Source organism: Pangasianodon hypophthalmus, chromosome 1 (assembly GCF_027358585.1).
Source record: "Pangasianodon hypophthalmus isolate fPanHyp1 chromosome 1, fPanHyp1.pri, whole genome shotgun sequence".
Lineage (NCBI taxonomy): Eukaryota > Metazoa > Chordata > Actinopteri > Siluriformes > Pangasiidae > Pangasianodon > Pangasianodon hypophthalmus.
Window position 1 is genome coordinate 15,629,239 of NC_069710.1, and position 13,886 is coordinate 15,643,124.

The 13,886-nt window shown below is 37.6% G+C and overlaps 1 protein-coding gene across 1 annotated transcript in view; it reads right to left on the minus strand.

Moving 5' to 3' along the window:
• The window catches only part of grik3 (glutamate ionotropic receptor kainate type subunit 3), a 90,560-nt gene that overhangs the window by 45,431 nt on the left and 31,243 nt on the right, over positions 1-13,886 (minus strand). The window contains exons 2-4 of the mRNA XM_026926514.3: positions 1,973-2,146; positions 1,377-1,634; positions 998-1,179 (exon numbers count right to left, since the gene is read on the minus strand). Of these exons, the coding sequence (XP_026782315.1) occupies positions 998-1,179; positions 1,377-1,634; positions 1,973-2,146 (614 nt within the window). The remainder of the gene's footprint in view (positions 1-997; positions 1,180-1,376; positions 1,635-1,972; positions 2,147-13,886) is intronic.

Sequence of the window (13,886 nt, forward strand, 5' to 3'; positions counted from 1 at the left end):
CTACTCCTTCACTCACTCAATCTCCACTGAAGTTCCTGTATTTCCCAGGGTGGCAATATTTCCTCTTTAATTAAACCATCTGTTGTGAAGCAAACCCAAGGTTTAGTCAACCACTAAGAGAAAAATTTTCAGGTATGTCTTGCTCTCCTCATCAAGCCAAAATAAAGACTTCACAGAGTGAACATTGTACCTACCACACCACCTTGAAATAATGGCATACAGAGACTGTATGGAAGTCATGAGCCATCTGGTCCATCTGATTTTACCTGCTCCTGTAATAGTTACTCGTGCAGTATGAGTCCATTCTAATTCCTTCAGCCACCATGTCTCCCCTCCCTCCACATACACATATCGCTCTGCTTTTTAAAGCCATATGGGATTTGGCCTGCAGACAGCTTCGACACACTTCCTGCCCTGTCACATTTCCCATTTCCTTATGGCCTGAAGGGAAATGCATGTAGTGACAGAAGTTCAGGTGAAGCTTACACAGAAAGGCAGGCTGCAGACAGGTGACCAGAAGAATCAGGGTTATAGAAACCACTTGCTCATGAGTTCTAATATGAAATAATGAGGCCTTTGTTTTGACCTAGAAAACAACTGTAGGTAGTTTAAACTCATCAAAGTAAGGGGAGAATGATTTGAGTAAAAAGAGTCTAAAACTTTGGGGAAATAAGAAGCTTATAAAACTGTTGCACTATTAAGCTTCTTACCTATCTTATATAACTATGATATGAAAAATGAGTTATCCAATATCCTCTTTGGCTCCAGGAAACCATAGGTCAACAGCCAAGATGGTACAGTATTTACTCAATAAGTATCAGCTTAAAAAGACTTCACCTACAAAAACCAGCTAAGTATGTATTATATCTCCTCTGCAGACACCCTTTAAATAAATCCCACACTCCAGTTTTATGTTTAAATATCATTGTATAGTGCGTATAGACAATAAATTGGTTTAGGTCCTTTTCCATACTCAAAAAACAGCATTGAAACTGACTTGTTTAAGAATCTGTGCAGCCATGACATGGCTACAGTCGAAGATGATCCGGAACTCTCGGCTCCTCTTCATCTCCTTCAGCAGGGGGCGGGTGTCAGTAGTGTCCAGAGGGAGTTGTCGGATCTTCAGCCTTATATTGTACCTGGAAGGGGCCATGATCAACTCCTGGAGTCGAATCAAACCTGTACACAGTATGCAAAACCAAACTTCTTTATCATTTAACAACAAGCTAGTCCCACTGATCCCAGATTTCTCTTGAAACAGAAGAGGATTGTATTTTACACAATAAACCGCAAATGTAGAGTGGCATTTGTTAGCATATTGTGTGTGTGTGTGTGTGTGTTTATGTGCGTAAAACCAAGGAGGTATTATATCTCACCAGTGCTGTCATCATACACCACAGTGGCTGTTTTCCACTTGAGGAACTGTACCAGATCCAGGATGGCGTAGCTGAGGGAGGAGTAGTCCGGGTACAAGTTGGCATAAAATGTGTCTCTGTTGTCCATGGGGTGATGTTTCCACCTCACCTGGATATGTGGAACCTCCAGTGCATTGCAGATGGATTGTACCGCATTTGACGAGGAGCTATGAGATGGCCCAAATATGGCCACAACACCTAAAGACAGCTGGTCACAAGCTGGCAAGGGTAGAGCTCAGGTTAGCACTTTCAGAAAGATTAAGTACTTTATGTGTGAATATCATTTCTAATGTAATGTTTTTTAAAGCTGGATTTTATGATAACTCAAAATGTCCGATTTTTCAGTTCTTGAAAAGAAATGGTTTGACTATACAATAATAGACATTTAATCATTGAAGATCAGTTTGGAAGGAAAACGTCAAGAATCACTGAAAAGGAATTAGCTCATGGTCACCTACACACAAATTACTAATCACTTATTGCAATTTTCATTATCTAGTTTTGCAATTATTTCAATGGTATGATCTTATTAGCTTCATCTGATTAAATTGACTCACCTTTCCTTGAGGCCTCAAAGCTATCATAGATATTAATCCGCTGGATGTCATATGTTAATGTTGTGTTTGGCAACAATGTCCTGTTTCTATTGATGTTATTGACAGCAAATTTAAAGGCCAGTTCCTCTGCACTGACAAGTGAGACTGGACCATCCGTTTGTTCAAAAATCCCTCCTGTAAACCAAAAGACAAGACTATGTTAACACAGAGCAACCAGTCAAAATTATGTTTCATCCCTCTATCCGAACTTCTAGATCCAAATCTCTGGCTGCAGTGTAGCGAGTAAACTGTTTTTTGTGCCATAAGGCACCACATTAGATTTACTCAGCAAATAGATGGAGCCTGTCTGCATTCAGAGTCCTGGTTGTGAGTTTCAGCTCAGGCTTTTAAAGTTCAGGGCCATAATGGAGATGAGGGCAGACAAGACAGGGGGAAAAAAAGCAAATAGTCCCATCAAAGGTTCCAAGCCATTTTCAGGCCAGTAGGTCTGTAATAAAATGGATTATTATGTGGAACGTTAGATCTTTAGGGACCTATGCAAACATTTTTCAGCCACTTTACTTCACAATCTACTGGGAAACTAGCAATTCATTAAATGGCGTAAAAGTAACTACACCACAACATGGTCAAATTCTCAAATCAGAAGGTACGCATTCATTTTCTATAGCAGCATATGATATGTTTAAATTAATTCCCTAGTTCTAATATATGCCTAATGAGCTCTCATTCTTATAGCAGCAGCTCATTCACAGGGGCTCGTATAGTGGACAGCACAAATAATCTAAGCCTAATAATAAAATGATTAAATTATGTGTTGTTTAACAAAGAAAACTGTAAAATCCTTGATCTGGAGAGCTTTTCTGTTGGGAGAGGTTTATGTAACATTTTGGAAGGAGATTCAGCTGTCAGCACTTTGCAATGGTCTGTGAGTTTCCTGACACAGAAGAGTCTTCAGGAGAGAGGACCAGCTACTTTTTTTGTCTTATTAACTTCAAGAGAGAAAGAAAAGACAGGCTGGGGAAGCAAATGACTGTTTATTATAACTGCTATAACATGAGTGATAACAGAAACTAATTAGTCTTACAGATATTCCACAACAAAACGTAACTATTCCACAACAAAACGTATGCAAGTGTTGTTCAGTAATATATTAAAAAAGTAACTGTTGGCAAATCAGTGTAGAATAAGCAGAATACCACCCTTTGGACCATGCTATTGTACAAAAACAATATCACTTGCATTGGTCCATATCACACTAATGCAATACGCACCAGCATGTATTATTTATTGTAAGTGTCAGTCATGTGTTATTCCTCAAATAAATAGCATTGCTGGAAGTGAAAACAATGTTGATTGACTAAGACCACCTTATGGAATAGAGTCCATAGGATTGTGACATCTAAAGTGTGGAAAATTATACACAGTCTTTGAGGTTTAATACTGTTAGATACATTTCAGCATCTCCAAGTAAATTTGTTATAACCATCAATTCTGAAATCCAGCGGCCTCTCTGATTGGTCAAGCCTTCCATTCCCTGTACCAATTATCCTACACAGGGTTGCGGAGGGGCCTGGAAACTATCCCAGGGTCCCAACCCATCGCAGGGTACAGCTGCACACACACTCACATTTGGAAATTTGGAAATGCCAATCGGCCTACAATGCATGTCTTTGGACTGGTGGAGGAAACCCCTGAAGCACAAGGAGAACATGCAAACTAGGCATGGCGGGATTCGAAGCCCCCAACCCTGGAGGTGCAAGGCAACAGTGCTACACTAAGCCAGCGTCACCGCCCCCCGGGATTTGATAACTGAATATTATTCTTTTGTAACAAGAATGTTTTTGTTTCATTCTTACTACAAGTATTTTACTCTATAGCCTTTCGAAAGAACACAGATTAGCAATGACATAAACCACTTTAAACCACACAAAACCAAATCCATCACCCCAAAAGCATTTAATTTGAGTTTCAGCTTCTTGTACCACAGCAGGGGTCATCAGCTCCCTGAAGTGCTGTGTTCTTCCCGGAGCATCAGTTGCTACAGGATCCCAGTCCTCCACTTCAGAGCTTGGAGCAGCAGCTACAGAGCAATGCACACTCCACTATTTATGACTCCAGCCCCACTTGCACTCCGGAGGGAGGCGATGCATAAGCTCTGTGCTTGGCGCATTAAAATAAATGAATCCTGCCGTTTTTGCAGGGAAATCTCATTAGAGTACATTAAGTAATTGCTGGAGTATATACTAATTTGACTGTTAAGAGGATAAAATGTGCATTGCTCTGAAGCACTTTAACAAATTTAATAAACATGTGGGGTACCAGCTCCTTGGGAGGACAAAGAAATCATGGAATAATTTGCATTGCCATTTTCAGAAAAACCCATCATAATGCAAAGACTTAATGGGCAAGGATATTTCCGTCAAAAATGGAATAAGTACACTGGACTGAAAGAAAAATTTTTGCCAAGGCTGAATTTGCCAGTGTTAGTAGAAATGTTAGTGTTACTGCTTCAGTTACTTAATGGTAACAATAAAAGGGCAAAAGTAAATTGAGCTGTAAATGTTTGATGTGAGATTTCTCTCCTCCTTAACATTAGTCAATTTTGTTTGTGATTAACTTGTTTCTTATTCCTAGGCAGAACTACAAAAGGGCTTAATTAATCTCTTGGGCCATAGCCTGAGCAGAAAACATGTGCTCATTACAGCTGCCGCTTTTCATAATATGGCCCTTAGTGAGCTTATTTAAAATCTGAATGAATGAGTTACAGATATTCCACTGAAATTAAACATACCCAAAATGGTACAGTCACAAGGTGCCATTCTACAAGGTTGAGCTAAATAATACCTCACAAGGTTGAGCTAAATAATACATTACAGATGATCATAGTCACCAAGGGTTTCATTTGCAAACCAAGAATATTACATAGTAACTGAAGGTTCCTGAGGACTTGTAGCCAATGGTAAAGATAAAGGTTTAGTTTAGTGTCAACAGGTTATTTATTTCGATGGAAAATATATTTTGAGGATGGTTGTGAGTCTCATCCTAAACCTTAAGGGGTAAAACTGACAAACCTGCAGTTGGAATAACATAAATATGATTTATGGAAGGACAATTTTTTTTATAGAATGAACCAGGGGCAATGGAAGAATGCACTGGCTCAAAAAGCAAGCTTTACTATATTATGTTCAGTAGCAAAAGCCCTGAGAGTCTAGATTTAAGTTTACAATATTTATCATATGGTGTTCTGGTTATTGTCTAGTTAACTAGTTGTAATATGCATGTCCTTAATCAGTTGGTTATTATGTGACCAGTATATATTTCATGAAAGAAAAAAATACATTTCATGTTCTACTGTCAAACAAAGCAAACATAATAAAGAATGTTTTGATATAGGCTCCATCAACTGTGTAACTGAAAATATCACTATCCTCGACCTTAATAGGCGACAATGTGGGCTGCACAGATCTAGAGAAATGTAACGCAACCTGACTTCAACTATCATGAAATATTAATAATAGACTACTGTCAGACTTCAATCAGAACCAGCATCAACATGGATTCTGTTTTACTTGTAACTTCTCATAAAGATCATTTCATTTAAACACACAAGCTACATTTAGACATGCTGACCTACACAAAGCCATACAGTTTTCTGCTCTTTTGCTTTCTCTAACCCACTCTATTTTGTGTCCATATGTTCCTTGTTCAAGCTTGTTCATTCCTCCATCCAAGCAGTTATGAGCTGTGCCTGGGTCTGCACAACAAGACAATATCATTATGTTTCTGGATGAATGTATGCTAGCAAACTGAGCAATTTGAGTGAGTTCTTTTGTATTCATGTGCTTCTCTGGTAGGGTTCCCAGGCTGCCTGTGAATAGCTCCACTGCTCCTCGGAAGCACAAAGGAACTTTGCTGCACAATGGCTGAGGAGAATTGAGCCAACAATGGCTAGTACTAAACAATTACAGCAAACTACTCACATTGTGCACAACACTGACCAATCACACTGAACACAGGGTTTATTCCATTTCCATAGCCTCAAAGGAAAACTGAAGATGCAGTGTGGTATTCCTCTGTGCTAAACTGCCAAGGAATGCAATTCAATCACTGTTGCTGTTCCTTTTATACACACATTTATGAACACATAAAATATGCTGTTATTTACATTTAGCATATATATCAAATCACTGAAAAAGATTTGCCAAGACTAGTGTGCAGAGAGTAATAAGTGAGTACAAGTGATGCCCTGGTCATGTGACACTCAAAAGCTGTGATTTAATGAATGTCAGAAACACTGCCTTTGGGATTTGTTCGTCTTTTTTTTACTGTTACACAAACAGACTGACATCCTCGATTTTAAATTAAGATTTGAGTAAAAGAAATTTGATAAATGCTCCATCTTTTCTCTTATGAATCATTTAGTTTTTTTTTAATCACATTTTAATTTTAATGCTTAGTCAGGTTTGATACGCAGAGCCTCTTTTGCTATCGGCAGTATTTATTGAAGTATTTATTAAAGTCATTCCTGAACTTGAGTTTTTTTTAATAGCAAGTAGTTTTAGTGTTACACAGCATTACATATTACCATATACAATATATGACATCAGTCAATAATTCTAGTGTTGGGAATGTGTAATGAGTAAACACACTGTAATTAAATTATTCCCCATTTTCCCATTTCACATATCAGATATCAGATATACATCTGACATTATCATCATATCATATCATCATCATCATCATATCAATATCAATACAACCTGCAATATGCTCACATTCCTTTTTTATTTGATATGATTAGTAATACTCATAGAGGCCAGAATGTACTAATATCCCCACTGTCAAATAACTGCCAGGTAACAACATATTTGTAAAATCTAATTTTATGCTCAAATGGCTCTACTCAAGCAATTTATCGCAGCTTTCACTCTTCTGTCCTCGTTCACTCACTCTCTTTCCCTCTCTCCAGCTTAGCTTGGTTTATGATCATATTATTATTCGGAAACATTCGCAGTGGATAATGTGACAGAGCAGAGCTGCTATTTGAGCCCTGCATCACACTGAGCCCTTTTGCTGTTCTAGTCCAGTCCTAATTCTCTCACCACACCAGACCTGCACATGTGTAGCTCATTTACATGTTTTTGCGAACACAAGCACAGAAACACAAATCATGAAAAGATTCACATCACACTGGAGACAAAAACACAAATTCATCAATATGAGTGACATTGAGAACCACATCAACACGAGAACTGAGTAAAACATTGGCAGAGAAGCCAGCGGGGTGGATTCAAAACATGCCTATCACACTCTAAAATATGTGAGGTTTACGTCTTTCAGAGAACACAACGCACAATCTATTCAACACTGGCTAGTGTATCATTAACTGTTATCATGAAGGTGAAGCGCTTTAGTGCCAGAACGTCCTAACCAGTGTGTATCGGGTAAATTTTGCCAATGAGGCACACACATGTACACAGATACACACAGAGACACATACACACACAGCACACACAAAGCACACAGCATACGGGAATAGAATCAAATGCTTGGCATCATTATACATGGCGAGACAAAGAAGCAAGAGCTCAGCAGGAGAGGAGCCAGGCTTTTTCATTAGCAGCAGCTGCGAGTGCTGTCGCTGGCCATGGACCTAATGTCACCCATTGCAAGGCATTTCATAGACATGATTCTGTTATCTACTGTACCACTAACAGCAAATGTCAAGTGATATGTCTGAAAAGTTTTTAACATAAAGCTGGCCTTAGTTGTAATGCAATGATGTTTCATGTGTTATGATCACAGCAGCAGTAATTTAGAACCATGTGAAAGAAGAAAAAATACACTATCTTCAATTCATAACCATATATCCAAGTTGGTTTCATTTTGTGGCTGCATTTCATTAAACTAGATTTACCACAAAAACCCAGCATGGTGTCTACGGCTATAATGAAAATGAGAAACTCTAAACTGCACTCCAGCAGCTCCTGAAATAACTGACAAACAATAAACAGTAACTTGAAATTAGGTTCATTCAAACAGAGCTTCACTGATGATGTAAAGGTTATTTTCCATGTTATGCTCAGTGAAAGCTGCATTCCCTCGGGCACCATGTTTTGCCCCACACACACTCTGAGTTTCTAGACTCACCAGTTTGCTCCAGTATGAAGACTGAGCTCCATTAACAGCCCAGCTGGCACACTTTACCCCATTATTCTTTCTCCACACACTACTCCACACACACACACACACCCACACCCACGCATACACACCCCACACACACACATGCACCAGGACATTTTCCTCTAAAAATCAAAGACATACAAACTGTTCACAAAATTAGGGCTATGAATGAACAAGGAATAAAGTGGCTAAACGTGAAAGGGAAAATGCACTCAGTGTGTGCTGTTAATTTTAGGAATTTGTCGCCTCAGCCTTTTCTGCTTTCCCCTATTCAAACAATTCATCATCTGATCCATCTGTGTATCGACAAAAGCATCTGAGACACACAATCCTATTTTAATCTGCAAGAGAGAAACAGTAGGGAGTTCTAAAAACAGACATCTGTGTGTGTGTGTGTGTGTGTGTTTGTGTGTGTGTGTGCGCACGCCTCTCTCTGCGGCTTTGGGGCATCATTTTCATTAAGGCGACACTAAGAGACCTTTTAATTCTTGAGCCAAAAACAGCAGGCCGGATGTATCCTGAGGGTCAAATACTCCCATGAAGAAAATGGATCTCCAAAACCCAGATCACAGGGTAAGATAACCACTACACACTGGCAGTACTAAGGGTGGTGTAATTGACATTGATTTTACACTTTAGGAAGCAATTAATATCTAAACTGAGTTTAGCAAGTGAATAGTATTTCCAATTTTGTTAGAGAAGGTTTTGACATTGTTTATGGACTGCACTTGATTAGCTGGCTGTTTTGACCATCATCTTAGCAGCACCTCTAAAGATGCCTTCATTCTGCTGAAAAGAGAACACTTTACTCAGTTAGTTCCTTAAGACCTGTTTTTACAGAGCAAAAGTGTGGAAAGTTTTATTGCTGTCATTTGCTGGAAAATATAGGTTTGAAAAACAAACTAAATTGCTTCTTTCTCTTTCAAAATAGATCAGAAAACATACACTAGAATAGTCATAGGGAGGCACTGGCCTGTACAGGTTCAAGGTTTCCCTACTCCCAACACACCTTATTAAGCTCATCATCTAGAGTCAAAACCCTACCATGAGTTCAGTAATCAGTGAGTACTGAGTGCCCAGGACTTCAGAAGCCCATATTGAAGTGCTGAACTTCTGTCCACCCGGCTGGAGATTAGATTACCCCATTTTCAAGGTGCAAGCGGACAAGACTAAATATAAAATTGCCCCACTTTTGACTAAAGAGGCTGTTCCCATGCAAACCTAATGCAGGGGGAGGGTCAGGGCATATCTTTTGGGACACCCCTGGCTAATTTCTAGGACAGGAGCTACTAAAATGGAAATTGAGTGGACTTTTCTCCGGTCGTTTTAACATCCCCTGGAAAAAACCCAATAATGAGTGTGTGACATTGGGTCCACCTCTGAATAACTTGAATTTTAGTGGTCATATAACATTCAGGTCTTAACTTTAAATGAACTGATACCTTTTTTGGTTCACTGTGCCCTTTAAGAATATATGGATAACCCAACATTTTAATGGTATTAATATTGCATATATAATCAACATACACCATTCAAAGTGACTGTAAAGATTATGACATTTTGTCATTTACTCTAATCTGAAGAGAAATCAATGAGAATTGCTTTTACATGTTTAGAATTCATTTTTATCTCTTTCTTCCTACTCATTTCTGCCTTATATAGAAGCATTGTTGAATTGTAAGGTGATAAAAATAATATGATACACGTTGTAGTCTTCAATCAATGCAATGCATTGGACATCATTTTTATACATATCATGTAAATGCATTTCGCAGCACTACAGAAAAATAACTAAATGGAAGAGAGATATAAAACGTTTATAGAAGAGCTATAATTAAACCTCTGCTCTAAGTATTTGTGTCAGAAAATCTGTACCTCACACGGCAGGCTAGTCATTTCTTGAGTGCCATGAGAGCTTCTGTAACATTGCAGTCCCATTTCAAACACTGTCTTTAGAGGTGTGGGTTTATAATAAATGCCTTTGTTTTATCATGACTCATCCATTGTTCCTGAACATGTTGCATGCATCTTTTCAAAGCCAATTAGTGCCCATAGAACTGGCTGCAATGTATTGATTGCACTGACACGAGTTCTTACAAATTTAAATGAACACAGGAGGAATTCTGTCACTGAATTGACGTGAGTTAATGTACCTTGAGTGTCTACACAGGAATTCGGGCAGGAAGAAGTGACAATTGTTCAAGGACACATTTCATTACTTGCTCAGTTCAAGTCAAACAAGTGCATTATAACTTCAGGTGGTCTAGTTCCTCACATAATAAAAACAATGCACAGAGATAAGAAATAAATCTACGATACAAGAAAGACCAATTCAGTATTTTATGATGTTAATATGATATTGCTAAAGATATCAGTATCCTGGGTCAAAATCCCACAATTCCATGTTTAAATCATTGACTTATTCACTGTCCTGTAAATATAATTCACTACTTTCACTGTTTAGGGTGGAAGCTAAGAAGACAGTTAATCCAGTTTAGGAAGAGTTTTTAGTGAGAGTTTTTTTCCATCCTTTTTTCAAGCCTTTTTGTTTTATCCAACAAATTACATGCAAGCACATCTATTTTTAAAGAACCTGTGCAATTTGATTGTATTACATAAAAACATTCAGTCAATAAATCCCCCACTAAAAATTATAAACAGTGAAAATAATTTAGGGCTGATGCCTGTACTGTTAATTATCCTGGATCATTAACTATCAGGGGTTTATCAAACTTTATCAAATTGGATTTTGCTTCTGGGCTTCATTAAAATCCTGAGGTCTATCAATTTCTTTGGCTATTTTGAGGTTTTAATGCAATCCAGATAACTTTTGGAAAGTGATCCCTTGAAAGTGTGTACTTTTGTGTAAAATGTCGTGAGTAGTAAGTATGCAGACATTTATCAGTCTGTGACTGCCTTAGTATACATTACATCGTTCAGAAAATAGGCTCTTTTCTCAACGTCAGGAGAGTTTTTCAAAAATACTGGTGACTAGTGGAGAACAAAATACTGAATACAGAAATAATATAAACTGAAGATTCATGTTAAGATGTTAAGAGTATCAGAATCAGAATCAGTAGTGATTCTTTTGAATGGATGTGAAAAAGTCTTTGCCTAATGTCTTTCGCTTAGGCCCTTAGTAGCACTGCTCTGTAATAACCCTTCTCCTTCAACTGTGCATCTGTAACACATAAAAGTTTAAATAAAGGCTACTCTTGAATATATCAGTAATCAGGTAAACAATGGAGTGATGGATAATAAAATCTTCGTATAATTATAGGTTAATGTGTTATGAGCCTTTATCTTCTTTCCTATTAGATGATTGCCTTGCATGTGAGCAGCCAACATACTCCACATCGATTTCTACTGCATTTTCCCAAGTAGCAGTCACGCTAGTTGCACAGTACAGAATGTTCGCTCTGTTCTGCCTGATCTCCAACATGCAGTGGGCTTCCTCACTGACAGCTGCTCTGCCTCACACCTAACAAGCAGCAACGCTTTGTTAGTAGTGTAACATTGGGTCTTCACAAGCCTATTATTTTAGCTACCTATTAAAGAACACATTTCGTTTACATTACAGAAAATATGGCTTTGCATGCATGATTCTCAGAAGCCACAAAGGCATTATTTTTCTATCATCAACAGCTATTTGATTATTGATTTCAAATGCAGAGAATATTATGAATGTTCTTCATAGTAACTTAAAAGCTTCATAGCAGGCAAAGTCAGACTGTCGTCTCTGCCAGCATCAATGAGCCCGGTGAGGCTGGAAGACAATAAACGTATTAACCACTCTTATCAAAACTACAACAGAAAAAATCAAATTAGGATCAGCAATTGTATTGTAATCTGTAAGTCTGAATGTGCTTTTATTTAAATCTGTTGACTTTATTATTTACATTATTATCTTCATTCATGCGAAGACTTCATTTCAAGAAGTATGCTATAGCATGCTCGTTTTGCAGGTTCATTTTTCAAGAAGTATGCTATAGCATGCTCATTTTGCAGATTCAATGCTACATAGCTAATAGTCTCTACAGGCAGGATCACTGCATTATCCTGATCAGGATCCACCACTGTTACTGGGTGCAAGGTGGGAGAATTCACCCTGGATCACAGGGCAACATGCACACACACATATTCATGTGCTCATTCACACCTAGTAGCAATTTCGCATAGCCAATTCACTTGTACATGTTTTTGTATTGTTTTGTATGGTAGAAGTAGTGAATACAACACTTACCTGCAAACTCTAATAGCTTTTTAGTGCTTTATTTAGTGTTCTCATATTCATGCCTATTCAAATTTTTTAGGCGTTACCTGCTTCTCTTCAATAACTATAATCTCTAGAAATATGCTAAATAGAATAGTTATTGATGAGTAACTATTGAAAAATAAACCCTAATCAGGATATTTTGATAGATTTCAATATTCTGATAATTTATATGAACGTGACAAACCCAAACAATACTGTTCATAATTCGCAGTAAAAATTCTCATATAGTTCCAGCAACAGTGGCTATTATTGGAAATACAATAATAGGTTATCATATGGGAACACTAAATAAAGCATTAGTAAGCTGTTAATGCTGCCAAAGAACTGCTCACTACTTATATACTAATTACACGCACACTTCGCTATGACTATGTAATAATTCATTTCAAAGCCCCAGTTACAGTGTGGGGAAAACATCCATCATAATCGGCATTTTAAAGCCACGTTCCTGCATACGACAGCCTCAACATACTAACACTGTGACTAGACCATATACACATACATGTACATACAGACACACTAAGAGCAACACAGATGTTTAGTACTATACCTGTCAATCATTCTGTTCAGTCTAGTCTAATCACTACTTACATGCAGGTGTTCTTTCTAGATGTTTTGTACATAAATGCTAAACAGCAAGTGCTTTACTGATCTGAAAAATGTAAAAAAAAAAATCATCTTTTTTTTTTCAGAGGAATGCTGAAGTCCATACACATTTATCTAGTATTTTAACATTTGAAGAAATCCACAATGGACCTACTAACACTGAGCAAAATTTGTTTAAAACAAGGGGCAATACAGTAGCTCAGGTCTAGTGGGACTAAGCAGAAAATATGCATTGTGTGAAACAAGAGGCCTAGTGGCATTTGAGGAATCAATGTGGGGAATAGAAAGCGAGCACAATCCTGAATTGAATAATAACAGCAACATGAGACCCAGAATGCTACAGAGCTGACAAGTTCATTACCACTGGAAGCTGCCCTGCTGCAGGATTTCTGATGGCATACTATTAAACCCCCCAGTGAAATTACACTGCTGGCAGCCATGCACAGCTGACAAATATCAGTGTGTGCTAATATTTGGTGACAATACTTTCCTTAGCCAAATGCTTTCTTTCTAGATAGTAAAAAAAAAACAAAAACAAAAAAAAACACTTGCCTGAACTTTAATCACAGCATGGTCTCTTATGAATTATTATTATTATTATTATTATTATTATTATTATTTTCAGAATTGAATGGCAATATATAGAATTAGCAATAAATGTAACAAATTTAATTATTATGGTATTATGACATTTTAAATCACCATTGTGCAAAACAAATAACTCTTCCTTTACTTCCTTATTTGAATAAATTATGGTAATTTGATAAATTAAAAGGCTGAAATATGATAGTTTAAACTGTCCTCCTTTCCCTCACTGTGGGAATGATTAACTCTTTTTTCTTTACTTAC